Source organism: Balaenoptera borealis, assembly GCF_965194805.1.
Source record: "Balaenoptera borealis genome assembly, chromosome: 2".
NCBI classification, from domain to species: domain Eukaryota; kingdom Metazoa; phylum Chordata; class Mammalia; order Artiodactyla; family Balaenopteridae; genus Balaenoptera; species Balaenoptera borealis.
The window spans coordinates 171,223,814-171,242,952 of NC_138867.1; the positions used below are offsets into that span (position 1 = coordinate 171,223,814).

The following is a 19,139-nucleotide window of genomic DNA, read 5'->3' on the forward strand; positions in this document are numbered from 1 at the left end:
GAACACTCTTTGACATAAATCACAGCAAGATCTTTTTTGATCCACCTCCTAGAGTAATGGAAATAAAAACAAGAATAAACAAATGGGACCTAATGAAACTTCAAAGCTTTTGCACAGCAAAAGAAACCATAAACATGACGAAAAGACAACCCTCAGAATGGGAGAAAATATTTGCAAACGAATCAACGGACAAAGGATTAATCTCCAAAATATATAAACAGTTCATTCAGCTCAATATTAAAGAAACAAACACCCCAATCCAAAAATGGGCAGAAGACCTAAATAGACATTTCTCCAAAGAAGACATACAGACGGCCACGAAGCATATGAAAAGCTGCTCAACATCACTAATTATTAGAGAAATGCAAATCAAAACTACAGTGAGGTATCACCTCACTCCTGTTAGAATGGGCATCATCAGAAAATCTACAAACAACAAATGCTGGAGAGGGTGTGGGGAAAATGCAACACTCTTGCACTGTTGGTGGGAATGTAAATTGATACAGCCACTATGGAGAACAGTATGGAGGTTCCTTAAAAAACTAAAAATAGAATTACCATATGATCCAGCAATCCCACTACTGGGCATATACCCAGAGAAAACCGTAATTCAAAAACACAGATGCACCCGAATGTTCATTGCAGCACTATTTACAATAGCCAGGTCATGGAAGCAACCTAAATGCCCATCAACAGACGAATGGATAAAGAAGATGTGGTACATATATACAATGGAATATTACTCAGCCATAAAAAGGAACGAAATTGAGTCATTTGTTGAGACGTGGATGGATCTAGAGACTGTCATACAGAGTGAAGTAAGTCAGAAAGAGAAAAACAAATATCGTATATTAATGCATGTATGTGGAACCTAGAAAAATGGTACAGATGAACCGGTTTGCAGGGCAGAAGTTGAGACACAGATGTAGAGAATGGACATATGGACACCAAGGGGAGAAAACTGCGGTGGGGTGGGGATGGTGGTGTGCTGAATTGGGCGATTGGGATTGACATGTATACACTGATGTGTATAAAATTGATGCCTAATAAGAACCTGCAGTATAGGGCTTCCCTGGTGGCGCAGTGGTTGAGAATCTGCCTGCCAATGCAGGGAACACGGGTTCGAGCCCTGGTCTGGGAAGATCCCACATGCCGTGGAACAGCTGGGCCCGTGAGCCACAATTACTGAGCCTGCGCATCTGGAGCCTGTGCTCGGCAACAAGAGAGGCCGCGATAGTGAGAGGCCCGCGTACCGCGATGAAGAGTGGCCCCCGCTTGGCACAACTAGAGAAAGCCCTCACACAGAAACGAAGACCCAACACAGCCATAAATAAATAAAATAAATAAATAAATAAAGCATGACACAAATTAAGCAATGTGAATACCATCAAGCTTTAAAAATAAAAAATAAAAAATAAAAAAATAAAGAACCTGCAGTATAAAACAAACAAACAAACAAAACAACTAATACTAAACTTTCATTGGGTTATTTGTATGGAAATATGTTAATATAAATGTTTCAGACATTGCATGAAATATCTAAAAATCTTATATTTGTATTTGTGTGGAAATATGTATGGAAATATGTTAATATAAATGTTTCAGACATTATATGAAATTTCTAAAAATCTTATATTTGTATTTGTATGTAAATATGTTAATATAAATGTTTCAGACATTACATAAAAAAAAAAAAAAAATCTGAATGAGATCCTTGCCGGGTAGAGTAATCTTGGTTGTAGGTTCTTCCCTTTCATCACTTGAAGTATACCATGCCACTCCCTTCTGGCTTGTAGAGTTTCTGCCGAGAAATCAGCTGTTAACCTTATGGGAGTTCCCTGGTATGTTATTTGTCGTTTTTCCCTTGCTGCTTCCAATAAATTTTCTTTGTCTTTAATTTTTGCCACTTTGATTACTATGTGTCTCGGCGTGTTTCTCCTTGGGTTTATCCTGTATGGGACTCGCTGTGCTTCCTGGACTTGGGTGGCTATTTCCTTTCCCATGTTAGGGAAGTTTTCGATTATAATCTCTTCAAATATTTTCTCCGGTCCTTTCTCTCTCTCTCTTCTCCTTCTGGGACCCCTATAATGTGAATGTTGTTGCGTTTAATGTTGTCCCAGAGGTCTCTTAGGCTGTCTTCATTTCTTTTCATTCTTTTTTCTTTAGTCTGTTCCACAGCAGTGAATTCCACCACTCTGTCTTCCAGGTCACTTCTCCGTTCTTCTGCCTCAGTTATTCTGCTATTGATTCCTTCTAGTGTATTTTTCATTTCAGTTATTGTATTGTTCATCTCTGTTTGTTTGTTCTTTAATTCTTCTACGTCTTTGTTAAACATTTCTTGCATCTTCTCGATCTTTGCCTCCATTCTTATTCCGAGGTCCTGGATCATCTTCACTATCATTTTTCTGAATTCTTTTTCTGGAAGGTTGCCTATCTCCACTTCATTTAGTTGTTTTTCCGGGGGTTTTTCTTGTTCCTTCATCTGGTATGTAGCCCTCTGCCTTTTTATCTTGTCTATCTTTCTGTGAATGTGGTTTTTGTTCCACAGGCTGCAGGATTATAGTTTTTCTTGCTTCTGCTGTCTGCCCTCTGGTGGTTGAGGCTATCTAAGAGGCTTGATGGGAGGCTCTGGTGGTGGGTAGAGCTGACTGTTGCTGTGGTGGTCAGAGCTCAGTAAAATTTAATCCACTTGACTGTTGATGTGTGGGGCTGGGTTCCCTCCCTGTTGGTTGTTTTGCCTGAGGCAGCCCAACACTGGAGCCTACCTGGGCTCTTTGGTGGGGCTAATGACAGACTCTGGGAGGGCTCACGCCAAGGAGTACTTCCCAAAACTTTTGCTGCCAATGTCCTTGTCCCCAGGGTGAAACAGAGCCACACCCCGCCTCTGCCGGAGACCTTCCAACACTAGCAGGTAGGTCTGGTTCAGTCTCCCGCGGGGTCACTGCTCCTTCCCCTGGGTCCCGATGCGCACACTATTTTGTGTGCGCCCTCCAAGAGTGGGGTCTGTGATTCCCCCAGTACTGTCGAAGTCCTGCAATCAATTCCCACTAGGCTTCAAAGTCTGATTCTGTATGAATTCCTCCTCCCGTTGCCGGACCCCCAGGTTGGGAAGCCTGACGTGGGGCTCAGAACCTTCACTCCAGTGGGCGGACTTCTGTGGTATGAGTGTTTGCCAGTCTGTGAGTCACCCACCCACAAGTTATGGGACTTGATTTTACTCTGATTGTGCCCCTCCTACCGTCTCATTGTGGCTTCTCCTTTGTCTTTCGATGAGAGGGTGTTAGAACACATCCCTGGACCCAGGGCAGTACGAAGTGTATTATGGTTAGACCCGAGGACTCAGCAGGCCCGTAACTTTGGTCTGTTCTCTCCTGTCTACCGTCCTACGTCTCCAGCTGTCAAGATTTGACAGTCGAACCAGCAGATGTGATGTGTTCAAAGCATTTGCTTCTGATGTCAGATAAGCTCCTTTCCCACATCTAATTTCTCTGTAAAAGCAGAATTGTTGTGTTATTATGTGTATTGTAATAATGCTGCTTAGACTTCTTAGGTTAGGAAACTGGTGACTTGCCAAAGACCTCCAATATAGAAAATGTCAGTCTCTAGCACTGTCCCATGTGACTTGAGGGGCAAACCTAGATAATGCCAGATGGTCACACGCTATCTATTTCATTCCTGCCACAGGATTAGCTGTGGAAGTCGGGAAGTCTGTAGGTTTACAGGTGGGTAGTAAATGCCCTGTTACCTGCTAAAGATGAGTATCCGTGGTTTGCTCCAAGGCAGGGTTTCTCAACCAAGGGATTGACTTTTGGGGCCAGGTAAACCTTTGCTGTGGTGTGTGAGTCCTGTGCATCGTGGAGTGTTTAGCAAGGTCCCGACCTCTACTCACTAAGTGCCCGTAACATTCCCTCTCTCTCCTCCCAGTTGTGACAACCAAAATCACCTTCAGACTTTCCCAGATGTCCCCTGGGGGGCACAATTGCACTCAGTGAGAAGCAGTGGACTCAAGGCTACCAATATCTTTGAGGTAGACTTGACGTCCTGTTGTAAAAGACATACTCATTCTCCTGTTTTTATTTTGGAAATTAGATGCCACTGTTCATGATCCTTATTCAGATGTCTGTAATTAAGTTGAGTCAGACTACCCACTCACAGGTGGGACACTGAGACAGAGGGAAACAGCTTGTCCAAGTGACATGGCCACATCCCTTGCCTCCTAAGAAAACGTGTCACAAGTGAAAGCAAGCTGGCTCTTGTAATATTGACACGTCTTTTTTTTTTGAAACAAATGTGCCAGTTTTAGAGTTGTTCTTTGCCCTCTAACCTTTTGGAGGGCTTACATAGCCTTCAAGCTTCTAAAGAAACGAATTGGGGCACTCTTTCCCAAGCAGGAAGCAGTTTCACTGGCAGTGTGTGAGAGGCCTTGGGGACTTGGAGGATGAACACTTGTCGCAACAGGGTTTATCCCGATATGCTAGAGTAAGGCTCAGTGCACCACACCGGTGTTATCAGGTGGTGTTGGTCAAATAAGTAGTACTACAGAGAGAATCTTACTTTAGTCAATTTAAAGTTTTGAGATCTCACTATGTTTTTTAAAACAGGTATTAAATACATGCATTTGGTAAAACAGTACAAGACGCTGTTTGGTACATAGCAGCCAAAGAAAAACAATGTGGCTATTCCGTGCTGAGCTATGCTGTGAGCGTTATCAAATAGATACTGGATTCTGAGGCCTTTGTTCAGGGACAAAAAAGAATATAAAATATCTCATTACCACAACTAAGGAGCCGGCCTGTGGCAACTAAGACCCGGCACAATTAACTAACTAACTGACTATTTTTTAAAATCTCATTAATAGGTATTTAATATGATTTTTAAAAATTTATTTATTGATTTTATTTATTTATTTTTGGCTGCGTTGGGTCTTCCTTGCTGCGTGCGTGCTTTCTCCAGTTGCAGTGAGCGGGGGCTACTCTTGGTTGCGGTGCGTGGGCTTCTCATTGCGGTGGCTTCTCTTGTTGCGGAGCACGGGCTCTAGGCGCGCGGGCTTCAGTAGTTGGGGCACGAGGACTCAGTAGTTGTGGCTTTTGGGCTCTAGAGCGCAGGCTCAGTAGTTGTGGCGCATGGGCTTCGTTGCTCCGCGGCGTGTGGGAACTTCCCGGACCAGGGCTTGAACCCTTGTCCCCTGCATTGGCAGGCGGATTCTTAACCACTGCGCCACCAGGGAAACCCGAGCTCTAACCTTTTAAAAAATGTGTTCCTTCCACCTTCATGGAGCAGGCGTAGGGGACGGGGAGGAGTGAGAACCCGGTTGGCAGGGGTCCGGTCGCAACCCCGGAAGGGGACGGGGGAGGATCTAAGAGGTGGCACTGGGCCACAGTCGACCCCCAGTGACAGCTAACAGCTGCAGTGCTGCCCCTTCCTGCCCCAGGACCTGAGCTCAGGTCCCGGGGCGGCTGGAGAAACGCACTGGTTTTGGTGAGCTGCTCTTACTTACTGTGTGGAGCTGCTCCGGCTGCCCCGGCGCCCACACCCCTGCAGGCCGTGTGCCCGTCCTCCCTGCCCCCTGCCCAGGGCTCGGGGAACAGCGGTCTCCGTGGGGCCACCTGCCTCCCAGGCCTTCAGTGACCTCGGAGGAGGGGGACGGGCTGGGCTGCCGGAGAGCCTGGGCATGCAGCACCTGAGCTCAGCCCTGGGGGCTCACGTGAGGGCAGGGGCTGGGGGTGCGGGTGGTGAGCGGAGGGGCCTCCAGCCGGCGTCAGCCTGGGCCCTGGACCCGGGGAAAGGCCTCACCCTCTCAGTCCTGACCTGCCGCTCGGGAACCCTGTGGCCCGCCAGCCCGAGGCCTGTGGCGCCCGCCACGGACTCCCTGGCACACGGCTGGGGTGCCAACGCCACACCTGGATTTTGCACGGGGACCATCCGGGGGCTCGGTGCACGGGGAGACGAGCAGCCCCCAGGCCCCGACACGCCCCTTCCATATCCATCGAGAGGTGCCTGATGGAAGGCCGGCTGTGCTCCTTTTCAAGCCCCAGGGAATTCACACGGACAGCCCTCCCGGCCACGGGGTGCCTGCCCACCGGCTCTGGGCCTGCGACCAGCCCAGAACACAGAAGGCACAGAAGTGGGTGCAGGGAGCTGAGCTGGGTCTGCAGAAGGGCAAACACCACAGCCTGGTCCACAGCCGACTGGCCCAGGGTGGGTGAGAACGGGCTCGCAGGCTGAGGGGAGGACAGAGCATGGCACGGCCTGCCCGCCTGGACCACGGGGAGAAGGTCGGGGCGCCGCTCGCGCCCTCGCTCCGCTGCCTGGCATCCTTTGTGGGGGCGAAGGGCCGGAGGCAGGGCTCCCGAGGAGCTCAAAGGCCAAGGAAGGACACACGGGACGGTCCAGACCCACCCTAGCGCTCCAGTGGGGCAGCACCCTCTCTGAATTCCTACTGCCACCAAACCGCATCCCTAAGGCCTTTGGGAAGAATCGCTAGGACCCAGGAAGGCGGCCCCTTGCTGTGGTCCAGACTTCAGCAGCTGCCAATGAGCGGAGGGAGCTAGCCGGCCGGCCGTGAGCAGGAGGACAGGACTCGGGGACAGGAACAGCCACAGCCGGGCTTCCCGCAGCTGTGCCCACCGCCAGAACCGGCTGCACCCAGTCACAGCCCCCGAGATGCCAAACAGTGACGGGCGAGAGGCCGGCAGGAAACTGACACCCCCTCACTGGAGAGCCTGCCCGGTCGGGGTGCGGGGCACCATCCCCGTCTGAACTCACCCCACAGCTCAGCCGTCTCCCAGTGACCCAGACGCGTCACCACGGCCCCAGGGCTGATCCCCGACCAAGGTCAGAACTCCCCCCAGTGTGACGGCCCCCATGCCACTCCTGTGGTGGAAGGGACGGCAGGCAGAGACCAGGAGTGGAGTCTTTTTATTAATGGCTACGTTTTCAAAGAACCGTTTTGTTACCAGGAAAGCTCCCCAGGAAGGGATTGCATTAGTGCAACAAGGGGGAGCCTTGACGCCAGGCTCTCCAGACAGTTCCAGGTGGAGACTTTTGGCCTAGGCCGGCCGCTGGGGACTCAGGGGCTGGGAGGACACGCGGCCCCTCCCCCGCCCCAACGGGGCGCTAAGGCACCCGGCCCGCCTGGGTGGGCAAAACCCCGTGCCGTCAGCAGGCCGGCGGCTTGCAGCCCTCAACCTGCAGCCCTTTGCTCAGGAGGAAGGCGTCCTGAATGGGGTCGCAACCCAGGAAGAGCTTCACCATGCCCTTGGCATCCTCGGAGCCCCCGGCCTCAGAATGCAGCTTCTGTAGTCCATGGCAACCTGCCGAGAGGGGGTGGGGCTGCAGGAGGGTGGAGCACCCCCTTCACTGAGGGCGTGGGTGTGGCCACCTCTGCTCTGACTCAACAAAGGGCAGGGGAGCAGGGGGTCCAGGGCAGGGCCCTCAGAGCCTGGCAGGCCCAGGCGGGCGGCACAAGCATCTAGGCCCAGGCCAAGGACCTCCGTGGTGGTCTGCGCGGCAGGACGGCCTCTCACCTTGCCACTCAGGACGCCCTCCTGCTTGAAGCGTGTGTGGAACGTGTCCGTGGAGTACACCTTGCTGCACAGGTAGCCATAGGACTGGGCGTTGTAGCTTCCTGCCAGGTGGCCGAAGGTCGCAGGCAGGTGGGTCCCTGGGACACACGCGGAGAGGTTCCTGCCCGGCCCCCTGGCCGCTCCGTGCCCTTTCCCCAGAGCGGGGGCCTCAAAGCAGCCCTGTCTGAGTCCCCCGCCACTAGAGGGAGTATTGGCCCAACACTTGTAGAAAACGGGGACCTTGCGGGCAACTCAGTGGAGGGACACAGATCAATCTTTGCCGACTTTCTGCTGAAGCTCACGAGGGTTCACCCCTGAGCCTCTTACAAGGACAGCTGCCCGAGGCTCCGAGGGATGAGTCAGGGCTCGCCCTCCAGCACGGGGAGAGTGCGGGTGAAAGCGCTCACGAGGGAGTGAACCGCGTGTCCGCACCGACACGCACAGGCAAACCTCGTCGACGAGTTTCGTCCGGGCTATGAAGCCCTCTCCTGCCTCTTCCAGGCTCTCCAGAAAGCACGTGCTGATACGCCCACCCCACCCTCGGACTCGGCGGGCCACAGCTGGAGGGACCAGCCCAGGAACCCAGGCAGGAAGAGGCCAGGGGTCAGCGGGCCTCGGCCAAAGCCCGTCAGTCGGTCCCCCTTCACACACCACCAGAGGATCCTCTTGACCTGGGCAGTAGCTGCCAACCGACCGCTAAGGTGGGCCCGGCGCGCGCTTGGCTACCTGGCGTAGCTGGGCCCCCGAGGATCTCCTGGCAGAGGCGGGCATTCTCCTGCGCCGGGTCCGCGGGCGTCTGCGTGTGCAGGGCCTGGTCCACCTTGGCCAGGACGATCTGGCACAGGTTGAAGAGGCCTGGAGGGCGGGAGGAAGGAGACGGGGGGCTGGCACTGTGTCCAGGCCGTGCTTTCAGCCGGGCGGTCCGGGAGCCCCTTTCCTTTCCCTCGGCCCGGCCGCACCGGGGTTGGCCAGCCGGGACTGGATGAGCTTGTCCAGCAGCTCCTGGGGGATGGCTCTGCCCGTGCCCCACCGAGACTGGCAGCAGCGCCAGGGCTTCAAAGGGCGCGGCGCTCCCGGCCCCACAGCCTTCCCTCTGGTTCTCATCACCGCCTGTCACCAGACTGGCAGGCAACGTGCCTTTCTTGTCGTTTGTCTTTTTTCCAGCCCTCAGCCACGCAAAGGTGTGAAGCCCTGACACTCGCTGCCACGAGGATGCACCCTGAGAACACGATGCTCAGGGAGAGAAGTCAGACACAGAAGGACACACAGGGTGTGACCCCACTGAGGGGAAACATCCAGAACAGGTAGATCCACAGAGTCAGAGTGGGTTCCTGGTTGTCAGGAGCAGGGGAGGGGAGGGAACGATAACTAAGGGCGTGAGGGACATTTTTGGGGTGAGGGAAATGTTCCAAAACAGAGCAGTAGTGACGGTTGCACAGCTCAGTAAACTGTCCCCACGCCCTCCGGTGCAGCCTGTGAGAGCATCGCTCTCAGGACGAAGCGCTGACCGCAGGAAGAGTGAACGAACACTGGGTCCCGGGCCCAGACGCTCAGCTGGGGACCCCCCCGTGGGAAAGTCACTGGGACTTGCTGAGCCTCCACCGAGACTGGCAGCAGCCCCAGGGCCTCACAGGGCGCGGCGCTCCCGGCCCCAGAGCCTACCCTCTGGTTCTCATCACCGGCTGTCCCCAGACTCGCAGGCAACGTGCCTTTCTTGTCGTTTGTCTTCTTTGAAGGCAACTCTTGAATACATGTATTTAACATGCAGGTAATCAGTCCTGACTCCTTGATCTGGGGCTTCCAGCCTCCAGAGTCTGGAGGACATCCACTTCTGTTGCGTAAGCGCCCAGTGAGTGGGGTTTGATGAAGGAAACTGACACCGAGGGCGTCGCCACGTGCGGGGTGACATCAGTGGAAGAATCCCGTGGCGAGGGCCTGCCTGAGGACCACGGGAGAGCCCGGGCCCTCCCCGACCCCTGCCTGCAGCCCCGCGCCCGCACCCTCCTGGGAGCGGAGCTGGTGCATCGCTTGCCAGAACTCATGGAAGTAGGTCTCCAGCTCATCATGCTGCAACAGGGAGGGCGGGTTGGGCATAGGCTTGGTGAAGTTGGCCACCATGGCCGCGATGGCAATCTGGCACCTCCCATCCTGCTGCAGGCAGCCCAGATGCAGGCCAAAGCAGGCCATGTGCCCGGACCTCCCTTCCCTGGAGAGGGACGTTGGTGAGGCCCCGCTTCCACAGAGGAGCCCCGGCCCATGGCCGACAGGTTCCCCCACGCATGCACCGAGGGTAGAGGTCCAGGTAGAACTTGCCGATGGATGACCTTGCCCGAGGCCACGTCCCGGACCGTGTAGAGCCTCACATCTTCGTGACACATGTTGGCGCCCTTCTCCAGGTCTAAGGTCAGCCCCAGCAGCTCCTGGGAGATGCCCAGCCGCCCGCGCGTGACCCCCTGCATGGGGAAGGACTCACTGAGCAGGTACTGGTCCACGTGGTAGCGCGTCTCCTCCCCCTGGTTCATGTAGTAGCGCAGGTCCTAGACGTTGATGGGCCCGTCAAAGTGCAGGCCCCGCCTCTGGCACTCGGCCTTCTTTAGCTCCAGGATCACGGCCGCTCCTGCTCCCCGAGGGGCTTCAGCTTCTGGGCCAGCTCATCTGCGGGCGGAGGGGAGAGGCTCGGCTATGTCCCTGTGGCAGCCCCCCAGCCGCCCCCCACCCCACGCCCCTCGAGGCAGAATGAAGGGTTGGGGAAGGCGACCCCCAAGGGCTGACACAGTGGGGTCTCAGGCAGCACCACGTCCAGTCAAGGTCCGCCTACTCCCGTCCCCACTGGGACTCAGGGAGGCGGGGTTACCTAGGAAAGTGTTCACCAGCTGGCTGGTCTTGGCCATGTTCATCTCCAGCACGGAGTCGGCACGCGTGCTGAACCCCAGCAGGCGGGACTTCTGAGCCTGCAGCCTCACCAGCTCCCCGAGGATCGCGCAGTTCTCCTGGAACCCAGAGACGGCCAGCGCTGGGGATCGTGGGCTACGCCCTCCCCACGAGCCCCGGGCCAGGTCTCTGCGGGCGGCCAGGGCTCTCAGGCCACTGGCGGGCACAGCCAATCCCCCTCCCTCCTCCTCCTGGCCCGGATTTCTAGACACTTTGGTGCTGTCCTAACACGTGGTCTTTATGAACACAGGTCCTTTTGGAACCAGAAACAGCGTGAACCGTGATGAGCTCTAAGGCCAAGGGCAGGAAGAAATGCGACCAGGCTCTCCAAGAGCCACCCAGGGGCCTCCCCGGGCTCAACAATACAAACTCGGCTGCCATGCAGACAGCAGCTCATGCCCACGGCGCCCGAACACCCAGCCCCTGGACGGCGAGAGGCCTGTTGCTGCAGGTGGCCCAGGGCTGGCTGGTGAGGCCCGGCCCCAGGCGTACGCCACCTTCTCTGGGGCCACCTCTCCAGGTCTGCGGTGGGGTTCTCCTGGGAGCCCCCACTCTCCACAGGACCAACGTGGCCTGTCTGCAGTCCAAGAAGGTCGGGACACAGGATTGTCCCCCGTGCCCCCCGCATCACCCGCGAGGCCGAGCAAGCACCAGTGGTGTCTGCGGGGAAGATGAAGGGCTCGTGCACAGCCCCCATCTACTGAAGATGCTAAAAGGGAGAAGCCCAGACTGCAGCCACACGCGGTATGGACCAAACGCAAGTGTCCTTGCAGGAACCGATGTCTGAATGTCAAGGCCGTACCCCGCCCACAGTGAGAAGGCCCAGGCCCCACGCAAGGCACAGAGAGGGGATGGGGGGAACATCTGCGAATCTGAGCTCATCGGGCATCACCCCAGAGGGAGAGGGAGCGGGAGAGGGAGAGGGAGAGAGCCAGAAGGAGATACGGAGGGAGAGGGAGAGAGAGGGAGGTACAGAGGTCTCTCCCTTCCCTGGGGGTTGTCTAGTGCAGCCAAGCCTGAAAACCACTGCATTTCGGGAGATGGGTCCTCGTGGAAAAGTTAAATAGTAGCTCATGGCATTATCGACACATATTTAAAAAGCCCCAAATGTTGGGGAGTCAGGGAGGGGAGCTGGCGGCTGCCTCGTAAAGGAGGAGAGATTGGGCGTCAGAGGAGTTGTCTGTGCAGCCCGCCGCCGCCGCCCAGGGCCCCGCAGACTTCATCTCCCAGCTGTGGTCCTGGGCTGGAAGGCAGCAGGGAGGTCAGGCCGTCCAAGCATCAACGTTGACTTCAGGGCTGATCTAAAAGGCGCCTGGTGTTTGTTGAAGCAGAAAAAAGAGAAAGCAGTGGGGAGAGGATGGGAGGGGGAGGGAGCCCCCATCAGCCCTTCTCCCTCTCTCCCTGTCTGTCTCCCTGTCTCTCTCCCTCCCTCCCTCTACCTCCCTGCCTCTCACTCTCCCTCTCCCTCCATCTCTCCCTCTGCCTCTCTCCCTCCCTCTCTACCTGTCCCTCTTGCCCTGTCCCTCTCTCCCTCCCTCCATCCCTGTCTCTCTTTCCCTGTCCCTCTCTCCCTGTCCCTCTCTGCCTCCCTCTCTCCCTCCCTCCACCCCTTTCCCTCTCTGCCTCTCTCTCTCCCTCCCTCCATCCCTGTCTCTCTTTCCCTGTCCCCCTCTCCCTCTCCCTCTGTCTCTCCCTCTCTGGGAGGGAGAGAGGGAGAGGGAGAGGGAGGGAGAATGAGAAGGAGGGAAAGTGATGGAGGGAGGGAGAGGGAGAGAGGATGAGGGAGAGAGGGAGAGAAGGAGGAGAGAGGGAGATGGAGGGAGGAAGAGACATCTCTCTCTCTCCCTCTCTCCCCCCTCCTTCTTCCTCTCCCTCTCTCCCTCTCCTTTGTCTCTGCCTCTCCCTCCGTCTCATCTCTCCCTCTCTGGGAGGGAGTGAGGGAGATGGAGAGACGGAGGGTGAGGGAAAGGGAGGAGATTGAGGAAGGGAGAGGGATAGAGGGAGAGAGGGAGAGACATCTTTCGCTCCCTCCGTCTATCCCTCTCTCCCTCCCTCTCTCTCTCTCCCTCCCTCCCTCTCCTCCCTCTCCTCCCTCTCCCTCTCCCTCCAACTCTCCCTCTCCCTCCGTCTCTCCATCTCCCTCACTCCCTCCCAGAGATGGAGAAACGGAGGAAGAGGCAGAGACAAGGGAGAGGGAGAGAGGGAGAGGGAGAGGGAGAGGGAGCGGGGAGAGAGGGAGAGAGGTCTCTTCCTCCCTCCCTTTCCCTCTCTCCTTCTTCTCTCCCTCTCTCCCCCCTCCCTCTCCATCTCCCTCTCTCCCTCTTCCTCCCTCTCCCTCTCCCTCCATCTGTCCCTCTCCTTCTCTCCCTCTCCCTCGTCTCTGCCTCTTCCTCCATCTCTCCCTCTCTGGGAGGGAGTGAGGGAGAGGGAGAGATGGAGGGAGAGGGAGAGACAGAGAGGGAGAGGGAGGGAGGGAGAGGGAGAGAGGAAGGGAAAGGGCGAGGGAGGGAGAGGGAAGGAGGTCGAGACTTCTCTCCCTCTCCCTCTCCCTCCACCTCCCTCTCTCCCTCTCCCTCCCTTCCTCTTCCTTGCCTAGAGGGAGGGAAGGAGAGGGAGAGACGGAGGGAGAGGAGAGGGAGGGAGCGAAGGAGAGGGGGAGTCGGAGAAGGATGTAGGGAGTGGGAGAAGGAGAGAGGGTGCCTGCTTCCCTCTCTGTCTCCCTCCCTCCCTCTCCGTGTCCCTCTCTCCCCCCTCTCCCTCTCCCTCTGTCTCTCCCTCTCTGGGAGAGGGAGGGAGAGGGAGGGAGAGTGAGAAGGAGGGAAAGTGATGGAGGGAGGGAGAGGGAGAGAGGGTGAGGGAGAGAGAGAGAAGGAGGAGAGAGGGAGAGGGAGGGAGGAAGAGACATCTCTCTCTCTCCCTCTCTTCCCCCTCCCTCTCCCTCTCCCTCTCTCCCTCTCCCTTGTCTCTGCCTCTCCCTCCATCTCATCTCTCCCTCTCTGGGAGGGAGTGAGGGAGATGGAGAGACGGAGGGAGAGGGAAAGTTAGAGGGAGAGGGAGGGGGGAGGGAGCGGGAGAGAGGGAGGGAGAGGGAGAGAGGGAGGGAGAGAGGGATAGAGGGAGGAAGGGAGAGATGTCTTTCCCTCCCTCCCTCTATCCCTGTCTCCCTCTCCCCCCTTTCTCTCCCTCTCCCCCTCCCTCTCCTGCTCTCTCTCCCTCTCCCTCCACCTCCTTCCCTCTCCAGAGAGGGAAGGAGGTGGAGGGAGAGGGAGAGGGAGAGGGAGGGAGGGAGAGGGAAAGAGGTAGAGGCACAGCGGAACAAGGAAACAAGGACAGGGAAACAGGCACAGGGAGAGAGGGAGGGAGAGAGGGAGAGGGAGAGAGGAAAGGGAAGAGGGAGAGGAAACAGAGAGGAAACAGGGAGAGGAAACGGGGAGAGGAAACGGGGAGAGGAAAGAGGCAGAGGGAGAGAGGGAGAGGGAAGAGGGAGAGGCAGAGGGAGGAGGGAGAGGGAGAGCGAGAGGGAAGAGGGAGATAGGGAGAGGAAAGAGAGATGGGGGGGAGAGGGAGAGTCAGATGGAGAGAGAGAGGGAGAGGGAAAGAGGTAGAAGGAGAGCAGAACAGGGAAAGAGGGACAGGGAGAGAGGGAGGCAGAGAGGGAGGAGAGGAAGCAGGGAGAAAAGAGAGAAAGAAAACATCATCTACATTTCTGTCAAATGACACCGGGGATCCTTACACAAGCAGGAGAAAATAGCACAGGGAGGCTCTTTCTCAGCTGGAACGGGAACTGCAGACGGGGCCAAACACCACCAGGCTGGCCACACATGTCCAGCCGCCGCTCCAGCCCCGTCAGCCATGAGTCCGATCACCAGGGCTCTGAGTGTCTGCTCCAGGGAGCTGGGGTTCACCTTCTCACCCGGGAGGACGGGCCAATACAGCAGGGCCCCGGGCTGGACACATAGGGGGAAAAGCATCCCCACAGGACAACTTACGTGAGCAGATTCAGCTGCCAGATTCTAGAGGCCCGGGACCACCCTGTGGCCCGTGAAACCCAGGAGCCACGAGGGTCTTGCATCGTGATTCCTGTCTGTTGGACTGTCAAGTTTATGTAGGGAATCTTGGAAACAGTGGTAACAAGGCTGAATTGGAACGAGCTTTAGGCTATCATGGACACTCTTATGGAAGTGTGTGGGTTGCTAAAAACCCTCCCGGCTTCGCTCTTGTTGAACGTGAAGATCCCCGAGATGCAGCCGATGCTGTCCGAGAACTGGATGGGAGAACACTATGTGGCTGCCGAGTAAGAGTGGACCTGTCGAATGGGGAAAAGAGAAGTCGAAATCGTGACCGCCTCCTTCTTGGGGTCGTCGCCCTCGAGATGATTATCGGAGGAGGAGTCCTCCACCTCCCACACATCTCCAAGATGGAGAGCCTTCTCCGTCAGCCAGAGCAGGTCCCTTTCTAGATATAGGAGAAGAGAGAGATCCCTGTCCCAGGAGAGAAATCACAAGCCGTCCCGATCTTTCTCTACGTCTCCTAGCCGATCTAGGCCAAATGAAAGGAGATAGAAGACCACTTTGCAAGAGGAGTGGTGTACAGGCAATAACTTCATTTGGCAAGAGTATGTACAGAAAATTCAAGTTTTGTTTGAGACTTGCGACGCTTGGTGCACTTTTTAAATGTTTTAGCTGTTCACATTTGTTTGTCTCTTGACCCAGTGACACATAAAGGTGTCAATCTCTCTGGTTTGAAATGGGTCATATGAGGCATGTAATGTGAAGACTTGTTACCTTACGATGTTCCCTTAAGCAAAATTGAATTTGCTTTGAATTTTTGGTCTTGCCTAGACTGATAATAAAACTCTAACTCCTGCCCACCTAAAGTGTGATGTTTACTATTATGGAAACATTGAAAAGACTTTCTGTAGCTGGGATATGGTATGCAGCTGTAGTTAAGCAAGCAGTCTTTAAAAGGTGCTGTGAACACAAGCCAGCAGGTAAAAATGAAAGCCGCACCCTTACCCTAGATTAGAGGTTTAGAAATTCCACTAGTCTTCACACTGGACAAGAAGTTGTCCAGGGAGTTTAGAATCTAAGAAGTTTCAAGGAAGTTGGTTTACCTTTGAGTTAGGTCATAAGTCCCCTCTGTGATTGCTGTACATGAATACATAGCTCTTTGTAATATTTTTTGGAAATTTGAGATTATCAAGATACCAATGTCCTGCCAGATTAAGAGTATATTGTAGAGCTGAACTTTGAGTTACTGTGCAATTTTTTTTTTTCATGCTGTCATTTGTAATATGTTTTGTGAGAATCCTTGGGATTAAAGTTTTGGTTGCAAAAGAAAAAAAGAAAAGAAAAGAATCCGCCTGCCAATGCAGGGGACACAGGTTCAAGCCCTGGTCCGGGAAGATCCCAGGTGCCGCAGATCAACTAAGCCCGTGGGCCACAACTACTGAGCCTGCGCTCTAGATCCTGGGAGCCAGAACTACTGAGCCCCCGTGCCACAACTACAGAAGTCCGCACGCAACGAAGACCCAACGCAGCAAAAAAAAAAAAAAAAAAAGACGATACTGGCCAGGTGATCAAGGGTAAAATCGTTTGTCATAAGTCCCGTTGATGGTGTGTATCCTTGATGTGACCTGAGGAGAATGGCATTTTTATCTCTGTCTGGATCTTCCACCCCAAACCCCATAACTCCAGACCAACCATAAGAAAACATCAGAAAACGAACAGACAAACAAATTGAGGGACAAAATACCTGACCAGTCCTCCTCAAAACTTTCAAGGTATCAAAACCCAGGGACGTCTGAGAAATGTCACAGCCCAGAGGAGACTGGGACAGAAAAAGGATGTTAGGGGAAAACTAGGGAAATTCTAATCAAGTGTGGACGTTAGTTAATAACAATGAATCCATCTTGGTTCCTTAGTTGGATAAACATGTCGTACTAACGTACTAACGTGTTGGAAATAGGGACACTGGGTCAGGGCCCACGGCACTCTGTACACTCTGTACAGATCTTTGCAACTTTTTTGTAACTCTAAGCTATTCTAAAATTAAGCGAGTACTGAACAGAGATAAGAATGTTATTTCCCTGATTTGAACATGCCTGAGTTTCTTTTCATGGTCACATTTTTGCTATCTGGATGTGTCTTGGAATCAGTAGCAAAGGAGAGTTGCCAGCCCCTGGGAAGATGTGGGTGGTTTGCAGGTGGCTTGCTCTGGAGCTGAAGACCACGGTGGGAAGTCTGCAGCCTCGGGCTGCACTTAGAACCATGGGAGGGGATGGGCCAGCTCAGTTCGGGATGGAACCTATAAATAAAACTTTTTTCTTTTCCATTATGGCTTATCACAGGATATTGAATATAGTTCCCTGTGCTAGACAGTAGGACGTTGTAGTTTATCCATCCTATATTTAATAGTTTGCATCTGCTAACCCCAAACTCCCAATCCAACCCTCCCTCACTGTTTCTCCCCCTTGGCAACCACAAATCTGTTCTCTATGTCTGTGAGTCTGTTTTTCTTTCATAGACGAGTTCATTTGTGTCGTATTTTAGATTTCACATATAAGTGAGATCATATGATATTTGTCTTTCTCTTCTGACTTACTTCACTTAGTATGATAATCTCTAGGTCCATCCACGTTGCTGCAAATAGCATTATTTCATTCTTTTTATGGCTGAATAATATTCCACTGTATATATGTACCACATCTTCTTTATCCATTCATCCATCAGTGGCCGTTTAGGCAACTTCCACGTCTTGGCTATTGTAAATAGTGCTGCAATGAACATTGGGGTGCATGTATCTTTTCTTTCTTTCTTTCTTCTTTGTTTCTTTCTTCCTTTCTTTCTTTCTCTCTCTCTCTTTCTCTCTTTCTTTCTTTGTCTCTCTCTGTTTCTCTGTTTCTCTCTTTCTTTTTTCTTTCTTTCTTCTTTTATTGTCACACGGCATGTGAGATCTTAGTTCCCTGACCAGAGATGGAACCCATGCCCCCGGCACTGGAAGCACGGAGTCTTAACCACTGGACCACCAGGGAAATTCCAGGGGTGTATGTATAGTTTTGAATTCGAGTTTTCTCCGGATCTATGCCCAGGAGTGGAATTGCGGGACCCTATGGCAGCTGTATCTGTTCCTGCACGTCTCACATCAACCACCTGCACTCCAATCCTTGCTCTCAACGTCATCTTCGGGTAAGCCAACCTGCGACAGGGACCTTGACAAGAAGAAATGGCTCAGGGAAAAGCTACCTGCACAGGGAGGAGATAGAGGCCATCGCCCCTGGGGTGCGGCGGGGAGAGTGGGCACAGAGGTTTGTCATTTCACCCCCGATACTCATTTCAGCCTTCCTGGCTGCCCCACTCTAGGTCACCTCGGGATACAGAGGTGACCCGGTTAGAGTCCCTGCCTGTGCAGGAAGCTGGGGGCACCAGCCGGTCTGACTCATATTATTGCAGGGCCTCCCCCGCGGCACTGGGGTTATTCGGGGCGGGTCACCCTCTGCTGAGGGCCCCTCCTGGGCACTGTGTGGGGTTCAGCAGCATCCCTGGCCGCACCCATTTGATTCCAGGGGCCCCTCCCCCCCCCGTTGTGACAACCACAGATTTTCCCCACACATCACGGAAGAACTGGGTGAGGCGGGAGCAGGATGGCCCTGGGCGAGGACAGTTGTGTTGAAGCAACCAGCCTGGCCCAGGGCAAGGTCTGCCCCAATCCTGTCAGCGCCTGCATTTAGAACTGCCCCTTTCCACTCCCACCTCCCCTGCCCTGTAGTGGTCTCTGAGACCCCTCTCTCATCCCCATGTAATAAATCACACCTTCTCAGTTTACTGTTTGCTGCCCTCGCTAGAACGTGAGCTCTTTGAGGACAGGGATGCGGTTATGTCCCCAGCACCTAGAAGAGTGTCTGCTGTGTAGTAGATGCTTCCTAAATACTTGCTGAATAAAGGAGCTGAATAAAGGGATGAGTGGATGAATGAATGAAGGTTACAATGGAAGGAGGGGGGAGATGCCCTTTCTAGCTCTCGGGGGTTGGGAGATCAAGTGAAAGATCCGTCCTAAATAGGCTGACCAGCCTTCTGGGGTTCCCCGAGACTGAGGGTTTCCCCACAGTTCCAGCGCTCAAACCTGAGTGGTCCTGGGCAAACTGGGGGCGGGTGTTGGTCACCCTATCTAAACACAGTAACAATTCCAGCTGCAGTAGCAATGGCCAATGACCTCTACGGTCTTATTGACCATGCACAGTTCTTTACCTGGCGGGGAAGGGTGGGCCGGGATTGGAATTCTGGTGATCCAGGGTGGGTGAGGGCACACCCCGGGCTTGTGTAGGGGAGTCCAGGAAGGTTCTGGAGGAAGTGACAGTGACACAGGAGGGAGGGAGGAGTCGAAGGAAGAACGTCCCACATGACAACGTGTGCCAATGGCCCTGGGCCCAAGGTCACACCTGACCAGGGCTTGCTTTTTTTTTCTAATTTACTTTTTCCCACATGGATATGCAATTGTCCTAATGCCATTTATTGAAAACTCCTTAATTTCCCCACTTTCTGTCATAGCAAGTTCTCATATATCTGTTTCTGGACCTTTATTCTATACCATAGAGCTATACGTCCCATCCTTGCACCACTAGGGCTGTCTCATCACTATAACTTT

General features: G+C 54.1%; 2 protein-coding genes across 8 annotated transcripts in view; one reads left to right on the forward strand and one right to left on the reverse strand.

The window, feature by feature from the left end:
- Nucleotides 1–17,962, forward strand: part of LOC309624628 (uncharacterized protein) — a 70,429-nt gene extending 52,467 nt beyond the window's left edge. For 2 of the 7 annotated variants that reach the window (XR_014242057.1, XR_014242058.1), the window contains 4 exons: nt 8,737–8,869; nt 9,334–9,611; nt 9,962–10,045; nt 10,747–12,470. Coding sequence is in view for 1 of the 7 variants with exons in the window: in XM_082382914.1 (XP_082239040.1) it covers nt 8,737–8,869; nt 9,962–10,045; nt 10,747–10,780 (251 nt within the window). In the remaining 6 variants the exon portion in view is untranslated. Of the gene's footprint in view, nt 1–2,859; nt 2,912–8,729; nt 8,870–9,333; nt 9,612–9,961; nt 10,046–10,746; nt 12,714–17,586 lie in introns of those variants that run through there. The other 5 variants (XR_014242054.1, XR_014242055.1, XR_014242056.1 and 2 more) reach the window with 5 other exon arrangements.
- On the reverse strand, nt 7,248–8,721 carry LOC309623094 (thimet oligopeptidase-like; the record flags this gene model as incomplete). Its single annotated transcript, XM_082379609.1, has 4 exons — nt 8,525–8,721; nt 8,292–8,420; nt 7,527–7,663; nt 7,248–7,313 (listed from the first exon to the last, which is right to left on the reverse strand). Exons 1-4 carry the CDS (start codon nt 8,667–8,669, stop codon nt 7,248–7,250), a joined length of 477 nt encoding a protein of 158 aa, XP_082235735.1. The 5' UTR covers nt 8,670–8,721.
- Nucleotides 17,963–19,139: the final 1,177 nt, after the last annotated feature.